At 46.1% G+C, this 25,279-nt stretch overlaps 1 protein-coding gene across 2 annotated transcripts in view; it reads right to left on the bottom strand.

Annotated features, from left to right (window-relative positions):
- Positions 1-5,721: 5,721 nt before the first annotated feature.
- The window catches only part of LOC115611616 (schwannomin-interacting protein 1), a 186,532-nt gene continuing 166,974 nt past the window's right edge, over positions 5,722-25,279 (bottom strand). Inside the window, exons 6-11 of one of the 2 annotated variants that reach the window (XM_030494837.1) lie at positions 15,548-15,666; positions 12,261-12,378; positions 11,413-11,610; positions 10,753-10,876; positions 9,497-9,590; positions 5,722-8,107 (exon numbers count right to left, since the gene is read on the bottom strand). In XM_030494837.1, the coding sequence (XP_030350697.1) occupies positions 8,056-8,107; positions 9,497-9,590; positions 10,753-10,876; positions 11,413-11,610; positions 12,261-12,378; positions 15,548-15,666 (705 nt within the window). In that variant the 3' untranslated portion in view covers positions 5,722-8,055. The remainder of the gene's footprint in view (positions 8,108-9,496; positions 9,591-10,752; positions 10,877-11,412; positions 11,611-12,260; positions 12,379-15,547; positions 15,667-25,279) is intronic. The other variant, XM_030494838.1, reaches the window with a different exon arrangement.

Below are 25,279 nucleotides of genomic sequence, written 5' to 3'. Positions count from 1 at the left end.
ATCTCAACATTGTCACGCTAAGGGATTGCCATACTTAGCTCATGATGCTTTACAGAAAATAAAAGATGTGGGCAAGCTCCAAGAACCCTTACCCAGCCCACAGAAACAGGGTTGGTGATGTGGGTAGAACTCTCCATCAGTCCTGGGGGTTTTGTTCTGAAGTTTTATGATGTTAATAGAATAAAAAGCTCATGGGGCTGGATGATGCTGCAGTGCAGAGGGGCAGGGAGGAGTGGGTGCTGTGGGCTGGGGCACTGCATTTATCCCCTGGTCCCTCCATCAGAGCATGGAGCAGCGGAGTCTCTCCTGCCCGCCATCCTGGAACCTCAGGGTCCCATGAGATCCTCCTTTGTCTCATTGTCTTCTCTGCTCCCTGCCTTGGCCCTGAAAACAGCCGGGTGAGTAATGTGACTGGTGCCAGTGGTGCCCATGGTTTCGTGTGGTGCCCGTGGTTTCATGTGTGGGGAGGGAGCGCTGGCCTCTGGTGAGCACAGCCCTGCCAGCACTCTCAATGGTCCCTCTTTCGCTCTTGGTTTCTGTTTCCATTCGCTGCAGCCTTTCTCATCTCTGGGTGCCTTTTTTCTGTTCTTTCATCTGTCCCTTTTATCTCCTGGCGGCAAAAGCTCTCACAGGCTCAGATGCTGTTTGCTGACCTGATGGGCAGTTGTGATGGGAGAAAGGGGTGACTAATTTTTTTCTCTTCATTCTGGTTTTGTATTTGCCGTTTCACCTGGCAGTGGTCTTGCATCCAGAGAAGAAAAGGAGCATCGATTTTGGTTGACCAGAAGAGGCATCAGCATGATGGCTTTTTTTTTTGCATTTCTTTCATGCAACATGATTGTCTGAATCACATTAATGATGTATTCAAGCCTTCACCCCATCCTGAAGAAGCAAGATGGAGAAAGAGTTCACGCTTTTGGTGCTGAGCCAGTCAATGTTACAACACCTGAGAATAGTTACCAAGGTGCACAGGTCAGAGTCTCAAGCGCCTGGGGATACCCATAGAGTTGCTGGCATGACTCACAGTTACAGCGTTGGTTAGAGCATTCCCTGGTGAGAGGGGGAACTGAGCTCCCATCCCAAGAACACGTATTTGGTAGGAGTTATTCCAGCACCCGTTCCCCCCGTGAATGCTCTGCCCAGGATTTCACACCTAGGAGAAGCACGCTGTGATGTGCTGTACAGGTGAGAGGGAGCACGTTGCTGGCTCCCCACACTGCTCCACCTCTGAGCTGAGCACTCTCCTGGCAGATAGTTTCCATACAGTGACATGTTTAATATTTTTTTTATACTTTGGTGAGCATTAAAAAAAAAAATGCAGTCTCAGTGAAATGAAGCCCTGGCTAAAGGGAGATTATAGCCCCTAGGGCTCTGGGAATGGTGGGAAAGTGGCCTTAAAGTAATTATTAGAAGAAAATAAAGTCTCTTCATGGGTGAAACCCAGCACTTCTGGCATCACAGGGTGGTGGTTTGTCTGTTAGGCACAGGCAACATGTGCTGGATAGATGGGCAGGGATGGCCTGAACCCTGCAAAGGAGAGACCGGAGCAGTTGAGATGCTTGCAGGAGTAAGGATTACATGTCTGAGCAAGTGCCATTCGACTTCCAATTTTTAGTACAACAAATTAATGGAACATGTTTTACCCTTATGAGGCCAAAGATTATTCATATTTTAGCTGTTCTCAGAGATTCGTTCCCAGCAGGTCAGATAAGGGCAGGCACAGTTGATAACAGGTACTGGAAAATAGAGGCTTTTTGTCCAGTTACTTGAGGAAGAGACATCACCCAGCTCGTGTGTGCTTGTAGGTTCTCAGGATAAATGATGCTTTGTGTGAGCAGTAATTCATAAAGAAATATTATAGAAGTACATAGATTAACTTGCTTGTTCTGTTTGCTGAATCCATGGGGAAGACATCCACCCTACAGACAAAACAGCCTGTGGCTCTTAAAATCCTGAATGAGAACATTAAAGATATTTGCAGCAGCTGCTCTGATTGCAGCTCTGACTTGCAGCTGCCTCATCCTCAGAAATGAAAGGGGAAAGATAGCAAAAGTGCATGAATCAGGGATTCAGGGTCACTGGTTGACAGTGGGGCTTTGCCACGCCCATATGGAAAGACTGGGAGGCACTAAACAGGTTTGAATCCTAACAAATCTCATGTGAAAGCTTTTAATGTCTGTATCAGTTATTTAACCACTGCCACTTGGGATGTGTATCTCTCCTGGCACAGCTTTAATCTCTGAAATTAGAAAGAGCAATTTGGAGAGCTGTGGGCTACGCTCATACAGGTTTGATTTTTATTTTTCCCTTAGGTGTGTAATGATTCTTCCCTTGTGGTTGTCTCGTGGGTGTTTGGACCTCTGTTCTCTCACCATAGCCTGCCGTGTGTGTCTCTCCTCCTATGCTGGTTAGGCAAGATGAGCTATGAAGCCCTAAGTGGCAGGGAGCAAAGACTTTGCAGCTAACCCAGAGAAGCTGCTATTCACATACTTGTGGAGCCATAAGGACCTCCAGGGCAATGCAGGGGTCGGTCACCCAGCCACAACTGATGATGTTCTTCTCTTGGTGAAGGCACCAGGAGCTTTATTTTTGCTCATGGCTACATCCTGCTGGCCCTGTGAGGGCTTTGCAGGAGACCCAAACCATTCCCAAGTGGGCTGTGCGAAGCTGCTGGTGTGATGTTGAACTCAAAGGCAGCCCAAATATGATTGCACAGCCTCTAGTCACATCTTCCAGCCCCAAACATCTGCTGCAGGCTCTTGGTCTGTGCACGGACATGAGGTCTGGTGTCCCTTCCCAGACCTCGTGTTTCAGGGCCATCCCACCATCAGTGGGATAGTGCATGATGAGTGGTCTGACACTGTGATGTGGGTTCCTTTCCCACTCCCTCCCAAAAATAGATCTCCAAGTGGTTTTGGAGCCACAGAGCTCTGCAGAGCCCCTTTCCAGCTCTTATTGCTTTGTGTGTGGGGGGTCAGTCCTCTGCAGCCAGGAGTGCTGGTTACTCCAGCAAAACTCCCTGAGCGTCCAATGGGAATTTTCTGAACTAGTGCCTGGCTCGGGGTGTCAGTTCTACCTCCACGGTGGGCTGAGGCCAACACCTGGGAAAATTCCTCCTCCCACAGCTCTGCCGGCAGTTTCCCTGACGGGCAGTGGAGGAGTGCTGAGCTGGCTGCCTGGAAACGGCTGCTGCCCACAGGCTGTCAGCTCAGGAGATGCACCCGAAACCCTGCAATTCCCTTTTTTCATATAGCCGTAGCTATTTCACTTTTCTTTTGAAGGCGTGTTTCTCCCCCAAACATGCTGTCATTAGGAAGCCAAGGGGTAGGTGTCAATGGCCAGCATGGTGGCCAGGTTCTGCTGCCAGTCTTTTATGGCAATCGCTCCACCGGCAATAGAGCCAGCATCCCAATTTGGTGTCACATATTAAAAGTCATGAACTAGAAGAGGCTGTGCTGGGTCAGAGGCTTGCACCATTGAGGACTGGGATAATTTATTTTACGTCCATCCTTTTTTCCTCTCTATAGCTGAGACTTTTAAAAATAATATTTTACCACTGAGAAGGAGCTGATGGTTGATATAAGTGAAGAGGGAAGGTCTAACTCTAACAAATGACTGTGGAAAGCTGCTTTAGCACTAGACTTGGTACTCACTGGCAAAGCAACCAGCAGCTTTGCTGCCAGTAGCCCTGCCCAGCGTGCAGGATGTCACTGGTCACATCTGGGGCAGCTGGCAGAGAACAAAGGGTCCTGCACACATGGGTTTCACTTCGCTTTACAATAAGAAGGAAGAGAAACTTCACGGGAATTGGTGTAGGCTTCTGCAGGGAAGCGAGTGCCGACTGTAAGACCCCCCCGATGGCTTTTCCTTGGGGATGCCCTCTGCAAAGCTTTAAAGAGGTAAAAAACCAGCTCCTTCATGCTAATTGCCTTCTCTACAAAAAAAATAAAAACCAAACACCACCACTCAAAAAAAAAAAAAAAAAAAAAAAAAAAAAAAAAAAAAGGGGAACCCAAACTGCAAGGTTTGTTCGTGAGGAAATGTCTGGCTCATTAAGTACATCTCTGCTCCCAAAGGCTGATTTAACATCAGTGGGACGTTATATCAGACATCAGAATGATATTTTTTTTCTTTTTTAAATGCAGCATTTCGTGCTTTGCCAAGCACAGGGGAGTTTAGGACCAAGAGGCAGACTTAAAAAATTAGAAAACATTATGTTTTGAGACCAGGTGGAGGCAGGCAAGCAAAAGCAAGCAGAATTTCCCTTGGATGGCCAAGACTGGCAGACGAAAGGGCTGTTAGAGGGAAGCACAATGGGGGCAGGACATGGCAACGTGAAGAGCAGGTACTTTCCTGCCCAGCTAGTCAGGCATCATCATCATCATCATCAATTATAATAATAATAATATTGCAACAGCTAAGAAACAAACTCCAAAGTTGCTTCCAAGCTGCACAAAGCCCTGCACCTGTCCCTTGACCCAGTAGGGGACAGCAATGCCCAGGTCTCTGCTGGGCAAGGGCCTTCTGTGGCTGATGTGCCTGGCAGCACCCCTTGGTTTCTGCACCCCTGCCCAGAGCCTGGTGCTGTGCTGTGCCTGTGGCACAAGCTGGGTGTGATGAAGCCATGCAAGTCTCAGGGCTGTGCCATGCCAGGCAGGGAGAAGGGGGTCATACAGATTTCATGCACATGTTGCCTTGTGTTCCCCTGGCCCCAGCTGGCCACACCAGCCAGAGGAGGTGATGCATTTGCAGCCATTTCTTACAGCTCTGCAGCCACCTTTTGTTGCACCCCCCCTACCCCCCACCTCCCGAATGATGTATGTGTTTGTTGGGGGCTCACCGATCTCTGGAGGCTGCATCACCTCCAGCAGCAGCTAACACTGGTGGACATTTTCCTGCCGTAGCCTGTCCAACATACCCCTGAGCTTTCCTTTAGCTTTTTAGTCATTTGAATGTTTTCTCCAAATGAACACGTATTCATCCCTCCCCTCCCCCTCCCATTATGTGCAAGGGGCACTGGACAGGGGGGCTGCTTCAGGCACTCTGTCATAACAGAAGCTGCTTATTACTGTCCCTGCTGAGCTCACCCCTTGAAAGCAACCTTCTGACTGAGAGCTCTCCGAGTCTCCTTTGGGGAATTTGGCTCCAGGGTTACTGTACTGATACTGGGAGTCCCAAGTGGAACTGTGTAAATGCCCCATTCATGGAAGAAAAACATCAAAAAAGAAAGAAAAAAAGAAGCAAGGCAGAACAAGAACCCCAAATTGTCCCCAAAGATGCAGCTTTCAAAAATCCCACTGTGAGGAGCTACTCCCTGTGAATAAGTAGAATTAGCTACAGCCAAGTGCAGTTGGTGCATTAAGGGCAGCAGTCTGTGTGATGGGGAGCTTGTGCAACCCTCAGGCCCATAGCCCCAGCCACATACAGGGTGCTAAGTGATTTTGCTTACTGCATCAGCTATTTTTGGTGACTTCAAGTCTCAGGAGGTACTCTTCCTGTTGCACACAATGCAGGCAGCCTGCAGAAGGCAAACACTGCCAAGTTTGGCATCTCGTTCGACATGGTTTATGTTTGGTGGGGACGAGGGGAGGAAGAACCAAAAACCCTCCCAAGAGGATACAGGAGACTCTGAAAATGGAACTGATACCCTGAAAGAAATAGGTGACAAAATACATACAGACCATGACATGGCAGCAGCTCAGAAACCACACAACACCTTTCTCTTTTAAAAACGTCATTTAATCCATTAATTCCACAGCATTGCCATCATACACACCAGCATGACACCTCAGTACATGGGACACAGAGCCAAGGAGATGCAGTTACCCAGAAACACGCTTTTTCTTAAAAAAACACCCCAACCCCCAAAGGGCGTAAGGGGGAAAACCAGCAATAGGTGACTGGAATAACTAGTTCTCTTCAGCAAGTTAAAGGCACTTAGCAAGGGAACAAAACTCCAGCCTGACCAGGCTGCCTCACCCTGGTGCCCCACAGCTGGGCCGTGGTGGGTGCGATGCCAGGGATGATGCTGCTGGAGGCTGTGGGGGGTTCCCTGGGAGCACCCGGGGCTTTCTGGCTTTTTTTTTCTTTTGAAAGCTGAGAGCAACCTTTTCATATCTGGGGATTTTGCTGTCCATACTTTAAATCCAGTGGCATGCACCTCCTCACCAATACCTGAACAGCTGCTTCTGATGGGGGCACCAGCTCTGTGCTCCACAGAGATGATTTTAGCCTCAGAGCATTGCAAACACAGCCTTTTACAGAGCAGAAACATAAAACCCAGCAGGTCTCCCCACATGCAGGCAACAGCATCAAGCCAACCAAGAGCTACAGGGAGACTAACACCCCCAATATATATATATTTTTCTGCAAGTAAAGTGTAAAGAAAATAAAAGCAAAATAAAAGAGTTTACATCATCCCTGGTCTGCAGCTGAACCCATCCCAGCATCTCTCTGTTAAAGCCACCCCCCTGGGGCAGGCACAGCTCCCTGCTCAGGGGACACTGCCCACCAGGGACACAGGACTTGGCCCCCCACGGGGGCTGCAGGCTAGGGACTGTCCACTGGAATGCCCCCGGAGCATTTCCTCCGGGGAAAAGAAAAACAATCCTAAGTTAAATCAACCCTCTCCTGCCCTGCCCCGCTAAGGGCTGGCACTTCCGTAATGTGCGAAAAGAAGGGGGAAATAATCATTTTATAAAATACATTCTTGGTAGGGGATGAAATTTTAATGCAGCTCATGCTTTTCTGAAAACACCCTGAATAAGTCATTAGCCAGACCCTTCGCTAAGATGAATTTGCCCCCAAGGAAAAAAGAATGAAAATGTAAAAAGCTGGTGTGTGTGAGATGCATGTCTGCTGCTGGCTATGGCTGGGCAGCCTTAGGAAGGGGCTGGCCGAGCTGTTCCAGCATTAAATCAAATAAATGAGGGATGGAGACAGACCTATTAGTCTCCCCGTGTCCCTCTTCCTGTACGCGCAGGGGAGGACACATCCAGCACTCGGGTGATGAATACGGCTGCTAACGGGGAGCCCAACCCGAAGGCAGAGAGGTGAGCAATTACCATATATAATACATTTAATATGCTGCTTTGATTGTTAACATAGATTTTCTTTTTTATTTCTGACATTGGTGAGTCATTTAAATATTTAGCCTAGACAATAAAATAGAAAAAGAACCCATTTATAGTATGTGCCTGCTTATTCTAACAATAGTCACAATATTAGGGCCCAGTGAATGTTTTTATAGAAGAATCTCTTAAGTCCATGTCATACATACATTATGAACTTACAAATAAATAACTCTACAAAAATCCTGTCTTCTTTCCATAATTTCATGTGATTGGCAAAAAAAAAAAAAAGGCTTTTTCTGGTGATGACAAATTAGGAATTGCACATTTGGTTCGAGGAATACATTACTGGTGCATCACCAAAGTCAACCACTAGGCAACAAAAAGACGTATCATATGAAACAATTTTTTAAATTTTTATTTTACATATTTATACATAAAACTTTCAAGGTAACTCTCTGAATCCAACTGAATGTTAATAGTACATCTAAAAATGCATGTCAGGTAGTCAACATTCACAAAATGTTGAAAACTGATTAAAATATACATATTACTGAAAGCTACAACTTCACTACGAGGCAGGCATGTATTTTTTGACTTGTATAGCACCGTCAAGTACAGTTTCTTTATTTTAAAACTACAGTGAAGAATAAAAAAGTAGTCAATGGTAAAATTTCATTCAAATGAAAATCTCTAAACAAACAAAAATAAAGTTAAACTACCCTTTCTTCTCACCCATGATTTATAATGTTATAAGTACTGTACATTTTCTGTAATAATATTATTAAAATGCCTGATATTTAGTGGCACGAGTAAAAAAATTAAAATAAATTAAGAAGCAGAGGCCAATCACCGGACATAAAGCTTCAGACATGGTCAATGACTAACACTGGTTTTCTTGTGCGCCACCGTGGACATCAGAGCTTGGACACACACAGAAGCAAAATGAAGTATCGCTTGAGCTCTGCTCCTGGGACTCCGGGGTTCATTTTGCCGGCATCTTCTCTGCCATGTGCTTCTGCTGACTTTCAGCGTGTCTGTGGGGAGGAAAGAAGCTGCGTTATTCAGCGTGCTGAAGGAGAGGTGGAAACGCGAACCACAGGCAGGGCTGTGCTCCAAGCCAGCATCCCCACTGCCCTGGCAGCGAACCAAAAAGAACGTTTTCCCGAGGAAAAAACAAGCACCAAGCATGTGATGTGTGGTCTCTGCCCGGGCTCCTTCCTGGCAGGAAGGGACTGCGACATAGGTGAAGGGGAGAGGAAACCCTTCCCCAGAGCAGTTTTGGGTCAGCTGGGATCGTTTCCTCCCCTCCTGCATGGATGGCCAGGGCATTTGCTCCCAAGCAATGCCAGGACAAGGACAGCTGGTGCCTCCTACCACACACCAAAGCCCCCACCGTGCTGACCAGCTTCCAAATAAATGTCGATTTCTAAACTGTCATTAATTGCATCTAGGAAGCAAAGCATTTCCTGAAGCACAGAAGGAGGAACAGATGCGAGGTGGCGTTGGTGTTTGCCTGCTGACCCAGCTGCACCCCCCATCCCAAATCTCCCCCTTTCATCACTTGGTTTTTAAGGGAAGCAGCAACAGTGTGTCACAAGACTCAGAAATGACAACCTGCCTGCTTGCCCCAGGGGCCACCAGCCCCCGGGCAGCATGAGAACAGCTCCCAAATCCCTCAGCTGGCAGAAACTTTATTCAGACCGAGCACTGTCAAATCTCAAACAGCTGCTATGCAGTACCACAACATTTTTAAATAGAAACAAATTTAGGCCATATTTTTTGCAATCTTAATGCTTCAGTTTTAAAACCATAATTCTGGTCTGCTGACAATAGCCAGTGTACCTTTTTTTTCACCACCTTTTTCCCCCAAACCTTTCAGTATTTCTTAATGTTTCTGCAGCGGATCACTAGTTATTTCAAAGGAAAATGCATCTTAAGCCTTGCTGCCCAGGAGATGGAGTCCTTTAGGAAACCCGCCTATATTCTGCAAGGCTTTCCATTTTACCAGCTATAGAACATTAATATTAATGTGATTCAGAAATTCTCCCTGCCAGTCAAGTCCTCCTGATGGCAGAGGCAGAGCGACTCTTGCTTACCCCAGCGAGAGGTGTGGGTTGACATAGGATGCCACTTGCATTTTTTTTTTGGGAGGGGAGAGGGGAGGTTGCAGCATCACTCCTTTCCAGGCTTTGGAAAGGGAAACACCAATTCAAGAGCATGCACCAACACCTATGTTTGGGGAGCTCTTGAAAACTGCTGACAGTCTCCAGAACCTGAGTGCCCTGATTTCCTGCTTTAGAGGAGAGAGCAGTGTCATTCTCAGCCCTTTGATAGCAAAAGCTTTAGCAATGAAATTCTGCTAAAACCCTACATGCTGCCAATGGCAAGCTGGAACCTTAAATACCCCGTGGACCCTCCTTCACCTGGTCAGATCCTCGATGTCCACCAGCATGGCATCCTGCTCTGTGTGCAACTCGTCCCGAATGAGAAGCAGCTGCACTAGCTCTTCGTTCAAGCCTGGTGATGGGGAGAAAGGGGGTGAGTTTGTGATGTCCCAGGGAACTCTGATTTGGGACCCATACGACATCTTTCCCCACCACATTACACAAGCTGGTACAGAGAAGCAGGAGGGACCTCACTAAAGGATTCATGTTTTCTAGTGTAAACTGTAAGCCCCTTGCCACTGCATGCACTTCCTCGCTTGAAATAGCTTAATGCAGCAGCAAAAATAAAGAGGAATTTCTCAGTGCTTACAGTCTGCTGGTTCAGCTTTCTCTCACTTGTGGGCAATAACCCTAAGCTAGAAACAGGCTGCAGAAAGCATCTGAGCTCCTCGCCCAAGCAGCCTCAGGTTTAGCTTTTGAATTCCCTGTGGCAATGCAGAACATGCTGTCCACCTGTCCTGGTTTGGGGTTACTGTCCAAGCTGGCCTCTCTGCTCAAGAAGGATGTTTGTGACATTGGATTCTTGCTTAGGGTTGTGTCAAAGAGTGGGGAGGAGGAAGAAAACAAAAAGGACCATGTGAAAAATTAACCTGTTGGCACTGGCTCCAATTAAAGCTGTACCTGCCCAACACCTGCTGACAGCTGCTGTTTATACTGTTTAAATACAGCTATACTGGTTTAACACCTCTTCAGTTTGGGAAGCAGGCTCCCTGTTAATGACATTAACAGTTATGATCCCATACTTCGGTGCTTTGTAAAGTGAACCTAATCAATAGGCCTTTTTTTTGCCTTTGAGGCACAAAATAACAAATCATGACTCAACAGCGCAGCTCTGCATCCTCAGTGGGCTGCTTCCAGAAGGGATGCCAATTAACCAATACAGGTGGGGAAGGAGCAGCACTGTGGCCCCCAACCAATGTGTTTTTTTTAACCTACAGCCACCAGAGAAGTGTACCCCAAAATGGTTAATTATTAATTGATTGGAAGATGGGGATCCCCTGGGGAAAGAAAACCCTAGATCCTCTCTTGGAAAACTCTGCAGCCAAGCGAGAACTTTAAGAAAAACTGAAACAGGAAAGAAAGCCGAAGGAGCCAAATCTGGAGAGAACTCCACTGTGCACCTCTTTCATATACTCATGTTATTATACATTTGACAATATTTCTATGTGTATCCTGGAGAATTGTTCTTAATTAAATGGGACATATTTAAGAATAATTAAACAAGTATCACTTACTTTCTATCTGTGAGTGGAGATCATTGACTATCACTTGTAGCTGCCCGATAGTCATGTCTCTTAGATCAGTGGGTTTTAAACTTCTCTTCATCAGGCATTCACTTATATGAGGCATATGTGGCAGCTGAAAAGACATTTTTAGTTTTTTACTGTTTTCTTCCAACTATTTGCATTTCTGTGCAGCAGCAGTTTACATTGCCTGCATCCCACTCTCAAAAGCATGCATCAATGACTCCACCAGGATTACCACACCAAGCTGAGACATCTACACATTTGACCCAAGTCTTCAAATCTACCAGCATCAGCAATATACTGATGTAAAGTGAGACACAGGCTATGGCCCATCCAGGATGGGATGGGATGGGATGAGCAGACTATGACTTGGAGGGTTAGCAGCATCATGTGCTGGCCTCAAGGCAGTAACAACCTTCATGCTTTATCATCTCATTCCCTGCACCCATCCTGCTCCTATAACACCCAATAAGACAACCCATGTCAACCCTTCAACTCCTGACAGCAGTCCCTATCTCCACTGCTCCTCTGCATGTCTACAAGCACTGCGAGCAAGCACCACAGCCTGTGTGCATGTCTTGACAAGCAAAAGCAAACAGCAAAAGGGCTGGCATTACCCTCACGCACTGTCCCATAGGCCCCACTTACAAGATCCGCTACTGGCGATTTCTTCCTGTTCTGTTTTTCCACCTCGACCTGCATTTTGGCCATGGGTTTTGCCATGGCCAAGGCCATTTTGGCTTCAGCTTGGAGTTTCTTTTGCCTGGTGAGGAAATCCATGTCATCAAGGGACTCCGACTCTTCCTCCGTCGTGTCTCTGTCAGAGTAGGACGAGCTCTGCTTGCTCTGGGGAAGCAGACATGCAGCCGTTACAGCCCCATTGCCCCAGCAGAGTTTGCTGTAGGCTTAACATATTTTTGTGCACTTAAAGTGGTATAATTTCTACAGAAACAGTGAAGAACAGATTCCACCCCCCCCCCCCCTAATTTTAATCCATAAGATTATCTTTAGAAATCAGAGTAATTCCCAGATAGGTCCCCCTGACTATTGATAGCAACTTGACCACTTTAAATGGAAAGAGCCAACCAGATCAATATGTGTTGAAGGGAAAGGCTGGTTAAGCTGGAAGAAAACATTTGGGACCACGGTGTTATATTTACAAAGGAAAATAGAGGAGAGGAAAGCTGGTGGGAGCTGATACCACTTCATATCCATTACTGCGCTGATAATTATCAAAGCCAAAAAGAAAGGGAGGAAGGAAGGAAGAAGGAACACCTTGACGTGAAGGCATCTACTCTACTGCAGCTCTGTGCTAGCTATGGGCAGTTTGTTATCTGCCCCTCAGCATCTCACATTTCTTTAATTGGTGGCTGAAGATGCTGCTCTGGAGTTTAGCATTGCTATTTTAACACCATCAGCTCTTTATCAGCTTCCATTTTGGATGCCCTATGGTTTCCAGGCTCCAGAGCCTCTGCAGGAGGGGCTCCCAGACCTACCATGGGCGACAACGGCGTGTCCAGGCTGGTTTCTGTCTTGCTGTCATCAGCGTCACTGTCCTTGTCGCTGCCGCTGTCGTTCACAAAGCAAATCTGCAGGTTCATCCCACTTTGTAATCTATGGGGGAAATGGGAGAGGTGACACCACAGCCCTCTCCCGCCAGTGCTGCTGCTGGCAAACTGCTGATGAATTACATGGACAAGATGCTGTAGCACCATCAGCAGCGAGTCGTTTGTGTTTTGAAAGGATGCTGTTGTCCTGATTTTGTATTGTCCTCAGGAAAATATTACCATTTTCCCTTTTTTTTTCCAAGAAGATGGTCATCCCACTCCCAAAAGCAGCACTAGGACCACAATCTCATGGTGGCAGGGCACAGGCAAGTTCCCGCTGCTGCCCAGTGCTGCCATTTCTGAACAGCAGTTAACATGGGACTGGAAACTCAGTGGCACAGTAACAACAGTGCTTCTACCACCATCTATTGATGAACTTCAGAATTACTAAGATACTGCAGAGCTATTGTCATCGTGGTGGCTATATTATTACATGAAGTAAAATATTATATATAAAGTTTATATAAATATATTAATATAGAAAGATATTTTAATAGAAATATAAAAATAATATATATTATTATATTACATAATGTATTTCAATTGCTAATGTACTAGCAACTGAAAGCATTTATTCAGAAGGGTAATAAGCCTGTTTACGGCAAAGAGGTGCTACTGTATCACAAGAGATTATGACTGTGTTTTCTGGACTTATCACCTGGTTTGGATGGGTTAAGACCACCCAAATTCACCTCCCTGGGAATTATTTTCTCAGGGTACGGGCATCCCAGCGCAGGCTGAGAGAAGGGAAAAGCACTTCTACAGCTGACAGCATTCTGGCTTTGGCTCATGCAATAGTTATCCCCCCTGAAGCTACTGCAGAGCAGGTCATCAGCCAGGTAACACACGTTTTAGGGATGCTGAAGATCTTGGCACACCAAACTCCAGACGGACGCCAGGGCTCCCTCTGCTCAGATCAGCCTCAGAAAGCAAACAAGGGAACAGATTTTTTGGACAAGAGGGTATCTGTGAAAGTCCATGATGATGCTCACATTGTGAAGCAGCTCTGCAGCCACCAGCCAAGCCCATGCACCCCAGGCTCTCCACAACAATTCGCCCATCTGATACTAGGGTCAGGCCTGTTTGCCTCCTACAAAATCTGCTGAGGCTTTGCACATCTTCAAAATTCATTAAATATTAACCCCAGAACTAGAGATTCTGGGGTAAACACTAATAGTTTTTTTTTTTCACACTATTAGTAAAAACTAATAGTGTTTACCCCAGAATCTCTAGTTCTGGATCACACTGTATCAGTATTATCTGATACACAGTATGATCTGGTGGATCATACTCTATCACAGCCTGCTGAAGATGGGGCAAACCCCCCACATGTTCTGTTACTCCTCATTCCTGACAGAGAGGATTATATTGGTACTTACAGGCAGCAAATTTTTATTTTCTACTTGTTTCAGCAGAATTTCTTAGTCACTATTACCATAAAATAGATAGCATTAATAATTGAAATTGTTTATGAAACACAAGCACAGGTTGCCCTGAAAGGTGGTAGATGCCCCATCTCTGGAAACATTCAAGGCCAGGCTGGATGGGGCTCTGAGCAATCTGATCTAGTTGAAGACATCCCTGCTTATTGCATGGGAGTTGGATTAGACAGCCTTGAAAGGTCCCTTCTATCACAAACCACTGAATGATTCTATTGTATAATTCTGCACAAACTTTTAAGCGATGGTGCACAGACATGGGTACCCAGGCTGGGGAGCAGGATACACCCTTGGCTTGGCTTCAAATTGCATCGCACAGAAAGGGAAGAGAAACTGCAAAACGTGGGTCTGCGACTCATGTGCTTTTCAAGAGCATAACCCCCACACCTGAAACCCAGCAATTTAAGCAACTTAAGCTGTTTAATTTGTATGCAAGCATGAGAGCAATGGTTCTACTAAAGGCAGCGTGCAATACTAATGCTTTGCCTGGACTATGAATATTAACGAAACACCAAAGCGTTCAGGTACAGCTGGTAATTTCTTGTGGCACAGCTGCCAAACCCTGCCACGCAGTGTTAATTAGAGCCGCGCTATAATTACAAGATAGCGGCTCCTGGTTTAGCTGTAACTGCACACGGCAAAACTGTTTTCCCTTTCAAATGACTTGCAGTTCAATTTAATTTCACAATTGTACCTCTCTGGTGTAATAACAGTATTCCTCCTGGCTTTATGCCTCTTTAAGACTTCTTTCGTCTCCCACACCATGGCAACAGGTAGATCTTCACTCCCAGTGTGGGAGGCGTTTGATGCTTTCCCAGTGCCAAGTGTTATTCTTCAGCAGCTGAATACAAACAAGCCTTTCTGGAGTGTATTTGATGTAGGAATTTTAAAAATCAGAATAAGTGAGGTACCCATGCTGTGCAATGTGACAGCCCCAGGGATGGAGCAGTGTCCAGCGAGCAGAGCCTGCACGGAGCATGTGGACATGGAGAGGAGGCAGGAAGCCACATCTAAACTCATTTTTCCCATTCTCTGGTGCTTTCTGTGCATGAGATTAATTACTGTCCACTGCCCTGCTGTCATCAGGGCTAGCTATCAGCATCAGATCTGCTTCCAATGGGCTGCCACCTCCTGAGCTACTGAAGGAAGATGAGCTTTCACAAACTCATGGTTTTTTGTCGCCATGCTGCCTGACCCAGGACTGCTGGGACCACGGGACCATTCTCAAACCGTGCCCTGCTTTGAACATGCACATCTGGCATTAAACCAGGCATGCAGACATTAAAATCCTCAGTATTTTGCAATAAAATGTAAAGAATTCCTTGGAAAAAAATTAAATTAACAGTAACTCCAATTGTGCATTCATGATACTTCCACTACCATTCTTGGTCTGCCCAAGCCCAAAAGCAGTGCCCAGTTCAGGGCAGAGATCCTAAATGAAAACCTGAGGGAAACCTAACCCAGGAAACTTCATTTGCTTTATTCCCTGAGCATCCAAATATCTCTTCTACACAGTTTTAAACTAATATTTTAGCACGTTATTTACAATTATTTACATAATATACAACTATTGAATTTGGAGCATAAGATGTTCTAAACCAAGGAAAATTCAAGAATATGGCTGCAAGCAAAACCTGAGGGATCCTCTGAAGGAAAGGTCTCAGGATGTCCCACTGGAGGCATCTCACAGTTTTTGGCCTCCAAAGAGGTTTTGGGCTGTGTGGCTGCCTGGCTTACCGGGAGGAGAGGCTTGGCTTGCCACTCTTACTGCAGCTCGTGTAAAGTCCCGGGCCATCATCGAAGAAACTGCCCAGAGCCAACTTCTGCCTGATTGACTCCCGCTCATTCTTCTGGGCCTGAAAGGGAAGGGTGACACAAAGGATGAAGCTGTCGATCATGCCAGTGCGCAAAAAGAAGAGTTGTCCCACCAGCCCCGTTGCCACGCTCATAATGCCAAGAGTCCCCCACACTGTCTCCCATGCTTGGGTGGATCACACAGCCCATCCCAACAGGGAAGCCCATCTGCATCTCTCTCTATACATACTGACAGATCTATATCTATATATGAACACACATCTGATATATACCTGATATATCATAGAATCATAGAATGGTTAGGGTTGGAAAGGACCTTAAGATCACATACACACTGATATCTGTACCTAATAGCTATATACAGCCACTGAGGCCACACTTGCACCATTAGCATCTTCCACTTCCCTGAGCAGCCTCCAAAACCACACAATCCTTCTGCCAGCATGCTTAGAGATGTAGTTTTAATCATTATCATCAAATTATACCGTTTTTAAAATGCACTTTTTTTAATCTGAAATTAATCACCGATCAATGATTACGGAGATGACTGTGTAATCAATATGCAATAAATGAAAATCACAGATCTAGATTCAAATTTAGCACCAGCACTATCCCAGTGTCTGTCACTAATGGATTATGCGCCAACGCTGACAACAAATTCATACAAGGCAGCAAGTTATTGATAGAAGGAACATTCTGAAGCCCTCAAAAACATTTAATTTTAAAATAACACATAATACCCAGTCAAGGATACACAACAAAAGAAAACATAGCAGGCAAGCATGAGCTGCTTCCACAGTGTTAATTTATATAACTGTGCTTCCCATATTTCACCTAAGTAAATATAAAGCACCTCTTTTTCACACAAGGAAGTGAGACATAACAAAATGCAAATTATTAACTTAAAAATAGCTAATGATTTAATTCCAACTCCAGTGCTGGCTACATACATTATGTTATCACACTGCCCATTATTATTGTCAATCCCTTACCAAAATACATACTTCATTTATAACCTAACTCCTTTTAATCTAAAATATTAAAAATAACCCACATGGCATCAAGTGATATAATATTTTCAGGTTCCGCTCCCAGTTTCCAAAGTTCTACCCAGACTGCCCAGGTATCTTTTCCTAATTTTGTGGGTTTTTTTTTTTTTTTTTTTTCCCCCCAGCTTCCATTAACTGATGCCTCAATCACAGGGAGACAGATTTAGAGGAAAAAATAGCCATCTCTGCCAGGGAAGGTAGCACAGCGAAAAAAAAACCCAAGTAAAAATGAGTGAGAAGTATTTTTTTAATTGGCTGCAAGCAGAGACAGGGTTGCCTGCAACGATTCTTCGTGCTGCCCATCTTACAATGCACGTGGGTCTCTCTCCCATGAGTGCCAGCTGCACCCCTCAGTGCATCAATATTTCATGAAGACACAGATACTTAGACTCCCCTTTTTTCCAACTCAGATGATCCTCTCCCACATCTTCTCAACTACATCTGATTTTCCTTGTGTTCCAAAAGAAATCAGGAGCCCAAAGCACATCTCCACCTCCTCCTACCCAGCTGGGACAGCACCTCCCAGCCTCCACGCCAGCTGGGACCGCTCCCTCTCTCAGCAGTATACCCACCTACTCTGTGTGTGCTGAAAACTACTCTTCCTTGCATTAAAATACACATAAATACAGGCACACTTTTACGTATCTGCCCTTTCAGATGGGGCTGTCTCTCCAGATCTTTTTTAATTTTGCTCCATTTCCCACCAAGATACAACTGCTCCCTGTGTGACATCTGCATGTTTAATCAATGTGCAATTTGTTTTCTCCACCAGGTCATTACTGAGGATACTAAATAACACTGCTCCCAGGACCGAGTTCTGAATATCTCATTTTACAAACCAGACACAGGCTAATGACCATAAAGAAATCAAGAGTCTTATTTGTTATTACAGAATAGGGAACAGTTGCTAAGAAAGACAATATACCTAAGGGAACTGGATTTGAGGCTTTAGATAAATTACCCAACAGCTGCAGCATATATCCTGAGTTGGGTACTGAAAACTATAAATTGAGAGGAAAATTGCAACTGTTTTTTTGACTATCAAATATACTTACTTGGTATATAAAAAATAATGGATCAAATATGCAAAATACAATGGTACTAGCAAGAAAAATACAAAGCCATGTTATTTAAACATGTATTTTGACACTAAATCAAAAAACGTATGTATTTCTGAAAAAGGCATCTGGTGTAGAGCTGACATTTGGTTCCGACAATTATTTTAAACAAAAGGCTGCTTTTTGTTTTTGAGGCAAAACAGTTTTGAACGGATGTTTTCCCTCTTACCGTTGGCCTTCCATTTCAGAAGGTCAGTAGCTACCTTTGTTTAAGTACATGAATAAAAACACAATGACAGATTATGGCTGTGACTGCCTACATGTAGAATGCTTTACACAACCATTCCAGTAAAGGCAAATTTCCAGGAGAGCTTCAGCCCTTCCCCATAGCGGACTCAGCACACTGTTTCCCAGGCCGTCACCTGCTGTAATTATTGCTGTTTATAAAACTGTATTGCAATCACCTCTCCGGCATTTGCAGATTATACAGAACCATTTGTGCTCTTTACCACCTGCCTCCAACACATGACGGCACCCAACCCATCTCCGATACTTTGTGGCACCTCAACACCAAAAAACTGGTTAAGAGCCTGAATTTATCCCATATATGCCTTCTTCCCACAATCCATTCCTGGGGCACACAGTGATATAGTTGATGCTGGAGGCCGTTCCTGACCAGGCTGGTGCTGGATGGAGAGCACTGCCTGCAGCAGTACACATAAGGTTTCTGCAGTTTTCTGGGAAACCAAGCAAAGTCTGTGTTGTTTATGTCACTTAAGAAGTAGAAGTGCCGGACCACATACCACTCCTCACTATTTAGCATGCAGGCACCTGGACTAGCAGCCTTTACTCACTACAGACTTCACCCGAAATAGCACATAGAATTGCACATGGAAGATTTATTTGGTGTTGAGGTGTAGCAGTGATTTGCTAGGCTCCTTGTCATGCTCTGTGACACCCCACCTTGGGTAGAGCAGCCAGCTCCTAGTAACGGCTGGTGAGGGCACTTCTGGAGTTGTACCAATCGGTACCAAACCTGGACCAAATACCAAGAGCGCATTCCTAAGGTGCTGCCTGTTGGAGAGGGAAAAGTCTAACTACACAGTGAATTACAGATTAACAGGTGCCAGCAACACTTCAGCAGGGCCATGTCCCATCCTGCCAGTGCCACTGCGATGCGAGAGTTAAAATGCAGCAAGGCTGGCAGAGGCTGGATGCACCAAACAGGGTGCACAGCCGGTGCCTGGCCCCAGCCAGGATATGGCCAGGCCACCGAGGCTATTTTTGCCAGGGTCTGTCATTACACCAGCCATGGACAATTACTATATTTAAAGTTCCAGACCCATAGGCAGCACCTTATTTTATGTCTGTAAAGTACAAGGGCTGTTACAGGAGTTACAAACAAAAACTGTAACCACAGAATATTTATCTCCTTTTCTTCTTGGTGGATTTGCTGGTAAATACAAAAACAAGTCAAATTTGCGTATCTCAAGCCATGTGGAAAAGTGCCTTAAAACCCAGGGGTCTTGAGGTATGAGAACGCATTTGGAAACATTTCTTTATATTTTATCATAAAGTGATAACTGAAACACAGAGAGAAGGTGGTTTGCTCCTGCTGTGTTAAACACCGCCGAGCATTTCTGTGCTCCAGCACCTGAAACCCAGAGTCCTGGGAGGGTGTCGGGCAGCATTTTGGGAGGTCTCCTCCTGCAAAGGCAGCAGCTGTGGGCAGACAAAAGACTCCTTTTTGTCCCTTACCTTTTTATAACTCCCCTCCCCAGCCGGCACGGCTGCTTTCCTGATGACGTCACCCATGCCATCACCCTCCCGACTCATCTCCTTCGCTCCCGGGTCCTCACGTGGCCAGTGAAATGCTCCCGCCAGGGCATCTCAGTCCTTCCTCCACTCTTCTATCAGCAACATGGGATCAAGTGCTCACTTCCAGTGCCAAGACCTGCGGCAGCCCACCGTTCCCCGTCCAGGATGCTTCCCCGGCTCCTCTTGCCTCCCAGCTGCTCCAGAGCACCTTGCTTTTCCCTAATAAAGTCAACAGCAGCGCTAGAGCCCCAGCCAGCTAATGAGAGGAAGGCGAGGGCTGCGCAGGCCAGGGAAGCCGTGTCCTTCTCCAGCCACTGCCAGCACCAGATAAAAATAGCCCTCGGCGGCTACACATGGGCAGGAAAAATCCGGTGTCTGATGTCAAAATCCAAGCCTGACAGCATAGTCATGGCCAGAGGGAGCAGGAGGAAGGGACTTTTTGCTGGGGCTTTCACTGTTAAAGTTATCCTAATGAATTCCCAGTGGTCGGAGGAACTGCCCGTGGCTGGGGCTACAAACCCGGGCAGAGCTGGGGCAGTACTCTTGCATGGCTGCTTGAGGATGGGCAGTCACAGCAATGTCAATCAAGCTGAAATTTTCACTTTACATGAAAAACACCAGAAAGGACCCTGGGGAACTACTTCTTGGCTAAACCAGCTTTTTCAGGGGCAAAAAAAAAAAAAAAGTGTCTAGGAATTAACCAGTAGAGCTCAAAAAGGCATCCAGCCTTAACCTGACACTGGTCTTGCGAGCTTGCAGAGCCTGGGGACCCCTGCACTGCGTGGTCGCTGATCAGGGTGGCCGAGCACCCTAGCCCTGGCTCCTGGGGGGCTCTGCAGGCTTGGCAGCCTCCAAACCTGCCTGGAGACCTGGGCTTCACAACACAGTACCAACCCTGAACAAATCCTGCCCAGTTCTTGCTGAGATCCCATATGTGTTGCATCCATCACGGTGGGAAACATTTGCTCTGGATGGGCAGTGAGAGGCAGAGATCACATGCTTGATGCACCTATTTCTATAGAAAGTCCTCAGAAAGATGGAATTTGTGCCACAATTCCTTAGTGATCCTCAAAATACAGCACACCAGCTGCAATTTCTGGTGTGACACAACTGTCCTGCATGCTAGATGCATTTTAATCGTGATACAAAGTTTACATGTTTCAATGATATATCCAGGTCATGCTGACATTATTTCATCCAAAATGAATATTCTAGTTAGATTAACCAGCTCTAACAACATATAAATTATGCACCATGGCATTACTCTACTCTGAAGTTTCAGGAAAAATAATAAAAAACAGGACTTATTAAATTCCATTCTTGTCCCAGGACAAGTGCTTTGTAACTATAATTCCCAAATGAAACAAAGTTGTTCTCTGGATATTTCATTATTTTTAGTTCCCCTCCACTGCTGACTCATTGTGTTCTTTCCTGCTGTTGCTAAATTAACTTCCTCTCCTGGCCGTAGGGTTGGATCCTGACACAATAAATCTGGGAAAAACAACCCTCAACATAAAAAAAGAAACCAAAACATCCCATAGCCCTAGAAGAAGGATGTTTTGGCCAGGAGCACTGGGCTAGGGGCTGAGCCTGAAATTTGCCACATGCTTACCCTGCAATCTGGGACAAGACCCTGAATCAACCTGCCCTCATCCATTGGATGGGAACATCCCTGATGTCCTGTGTCTCCTCCCTGGCTGCTGAGGTGAGTCCCAGCCAGGTCCTGCTGTGCCTGTGGTACCCAACACACAGTGGGGGATGCTGCGTGAGCACATGCTATGTGCAAGCCCCTCCTTGGAAAACTGATATCAAAGTCACCCCCCCTAAGGGGAGGAAGTAATGCAGGCCATTGAAAACATATTTAGCACTTTTCATTCACATTTTAAAAAATGTTTTATCCCCCATTCCAGGTCAGGCCAGCTCGCCTTTGCCCTGCCCTCTGAGCTGGGATGTTCCAGGACCAGCCTCGCAGAGGAGCCTCCCCCATCCCCTGAGCAGATCCCACAGAGCTGGTCTGAGTTTCCAGGGAAAATCCGGCTTCCAGCAACCACCTCATTCAAGGCAACAGGAGAAAAAGAAACCTGGTTAAGAAGCACGGCAGGGAGCCCCTGCGTCCCTGTAACCATTGCTGGAGATACATTTGGGTGCCCTCCTCGGTAGCCAGGACCAGACCCAAACTTGCACCTCCGCTTGAAACACACCCTTCCCCGCCCCCCATCTATTCTATGTAGAAGGTTTAAATAAGCAAAAAAAGCAATGATGGGGGCTACGCTGTTAGGTAGGTTTCATGTTGGTGTCGCTAGCCAAGGACTCCTCGCACGCCAGATCACATCACTAGGCAACTGGCCTCCACGGCCACAGCAGTGGAGACAGCTCCTCCAGCAGCCAACAGTGATGATGGTGGGGGGAGAGAGAGGCTGCTTTTCTTTTTACAGCATGAAGGGAAAGCTCAGAAAGGGCGTATCTGGAGCAGGTCAGCTGGGAGCACACAGGAGCACATGGACGCAGCACCGCAGGGAACACACAGGCTGGGAATGGCAGCACTCAAGTCATCCTTAAGCAAGGCACAGAAATAGGACACATCAAATTTTATGTGCTTTAAATGTGCACTGATTGCTTATGGACAAGAAAGCAGCTAAATTTAACTCCACTACGCATTCGTAATGCTTGCTTGAGCCAATGAAAACACCCCTCAATGCTGTTGGGGCATAGTCCACTGGGGGAGGAAATGAGCCCTCCCACCCCCCCTTCTGTTGGGAATTAACTCCCACATCACCGGTTACCAAGTTAATAGATAAAACCCCTAAATTCTGCGAAGTTCAATGAAAGCACTCCAAGCATCCTCCCTGCCAAACCAGTCCACAGCCATGGAGCACTTGGGCCGAGGTATGGAGGTGGCTTCCAGATTCACAGAAATCTCAAGTTACCAGAATTATTTCACAAAACATTTTATTGTAAAGGTTGGATAAATCTCTTCAGAGAGGTCCTTCACAGCACAGCATCCTTCCAGCACAGAGCAGCCAATACAAGGCACTTACAAGTCCCTGCAAATTTTGGGATGAAATGGACTTTAAACTGACAGAGAGTAGATTTAGATTAGATACTAGAAATTCTTTACTGTGAGGGTGGTGAGGCACTGGAGCACGTTTCACAGAGAAGCTGTGGCTGCCCCATCCCTCGAAGTGTTTAAGGCCAGGTTAGACAAAGCTTTGAGCAACTTGGTCTAGTAGAAGATGTCCCTGTCCATGGCAGAGGGGGTGGAATTAGATGATTTTCAAGGTCCCTTTCAACCAAAACCATTCCATGGTTCTATGACCATGCCCTCCCTCTGATGATGCTTCCCTGAGCTTTAGCACAGCAAGTGCTTTCCACCTACTTTGCAGAGGTTTGGTTTTGGTTTTTTTTTTCCATCTGTCTAAAGAAGGCAGCCTCCAGCGTCAGCTCTCTATAATGCAGGCTTTATTTTCTTTTATTGTAATTGGTTTGGAATGCAGGGTCAGTGCGCTCAGCCACACAAACGGAGGTGCCTCTGCTGTACCATGACACAGCAGAGGCACTGCTGTCACACTGTCCCTCCAGTGTGGCAGCCACAAGCGAGAGGCCAGGCCAGCAGCTCTCCAACTCTGCCAGCACTCCGTGGCAGGTTTTGTGGCATTTGAGGCTTTCTCCAAAGCCCATCCCTTGGGATTATATTCTGTCATGAGAATTTGCATTTGCTTTAATGAAAAAGATGATGACAGTCTGGTATTTCTATATTGCCATGAAAGCCTACAAAATGCTGAAGATATCAAACAAAAGAAACCTAATAAAAATTCCTTTTCTTTTTTTTTTTTTTTAAATGAGCATTTTGAATTTTAAGCTTGTGAATTTAATGGATTAATTCTATGGTTCAGTGCTTGGTGAGACCCTGGGAGTGGCAGATGCTGGCCATCCTTGCCTGGCCCATCCCTGGGGCAGCCAGCCTGACCCACAGTGGCACCAGCACCTCCTCAACGCACAGCAACACCAGCACCTCCCCACTACAGGGGTCTTTCTAACAGACCCTTCTCAAGAAACATGCACAAACTTGGCATCATCAGAGTCAAGCCTGACGCACACACGCAGACCAGGTCCCAGAAGAACACCCAGGGCCAAGCAGGATGCACACCCCAACGCACCTAAGAAATTATTTCTAAGCAAATAAAATCTCATTTTTTGTATCAGAATTTTTTCTTTTTCATTTTCTTTGCAAGCATAAAGCCCAGTAACATCTCCAGAGCCACTCTCCTGCCAGCAGATAGCTCAGACTGTGACCAATGCCAGTGCATGGAGCCAAACCCGGTTCCCATGGGCAACTGCCTGTTTAGAGACTCCTGCCTTATGCAGGGACACTGGGTGCTGAAGGGAGGGGTTTCTCTGCTTTTAAAGGCACAATAGGAATCAACCCAAGAAGATGATGTAAATCTAGATATATTACCCATTTGTACAGCTGTGGCAAAGAAACACAGATGAAGCCAGCAGCAGGCTGCCAAGTCCTGTTTTGTTCCACACAAAGGTGGACCTGTCGGACAATGCTGAAAATATGTATTTACAAAGCGAACTGAAACACTGGCTAAGGTGCAGGCAATAAAGCACTGCTAATACACATGCTAGAACAAAACCTTTATTTCTGTGTTAAGGCCTGGATCTGCATGCTGGCCTTTTACTGTGTGTGAGCTTGGAACCTCACAAAACATTATCCAGTGCACACGAGCTGACGTTTTTCTTGTCAAATGGTAGGAGAAATACAGAGCCCTAAACAAAATGCTTGCCATAGGAAAATAAACCAGTATAAAATAGGAAAAGAGAAGTAACTAAGAAAAAAAGACATGTCACGAAGAGCAGCAGCAGCCTGCATGACTCCAGGATGCAGCCATGGGAAAGATGTCAGATGCTGGGACCCCCTGACTGTGGAGGGCCTGGCCCAAATTCAAAGCCTGACTTACCAACATCCAAAACTCCACGAGGCCCTATGGCACCTGCATTTCAGAGAGCAGCAGTGACAGCTCATTTATGGTGTGAAACAGGACCTTCAAGGCCAGGCACAGCATACCACAGAAATACCCTCCTCTTCCTCAGCACCCACCAGCGCTGCACCCTGTCCCCAGCACCCTGCCTGCCGTGGAGCTTAAGTCCCAGCCATGATGTGGTCATGTCGGAGCTCTTCTGCTGCATTTCTCTGAAACAAACACGTTTTCAAGTTTTCCCCATGCGCTGACTTGCTCCTCTATTTAATTTCTTTTTATTTAGCAGCTTTGAAACAGGGGTACAAGGAGGGAGGGAAGCAGAGTTTCATGCTGCCACCCTCCTCCCTGGGGGCACTCCAGGCAGCCACCAAAATCCTATCATTGCTGGCTTCCAGCCTGATCCAAAACCTGGGACTGCCAGCCACGAAAGGATTAAAACTTGGCCTTTAGGTTAATGGGTCTGGAAGGGGGCTGGGGTTGCTCCTAATCTTTGCAGCATCATGGGAACATTTTGAAACAGATATCATTTGAAAAAAATAAAACCCAAAACAAACAAATGTTTCTCTGGACTTTTTTTTCTATGGTTTGCATGCTTTCTGGCTGTTTTCACTCTAATATTTATCAGTTTGGAGGAGAGAAACCAATTCATAAACAAGCAAGTAGATTAAAGGAGATGAAAGGCAGCAGCGCTGCCATCACAGCAAGCCCAGTGCATTAACACGCAGCGATGCCGGCCAGGCCTGC

The sequence above is a fragment of the Strigops habroptila genome, chromosome 8, assembly GCF_004027225.2.
Source record: "Strigops habroptila isolate Jane chromosome 8, bStrHab1.2.pri, whole genome shotgun sequence".
NCBI classification, from domain to species: domain Eukaryota; kingdom Metazoa; phylum Chordata; class Aves; order Psittaciformes; family Psittacidae; genus Strigops; species Strigops habroptila.
This window is presented reverse-complemented; position numbering and strand designations above follow the sequence as displayed.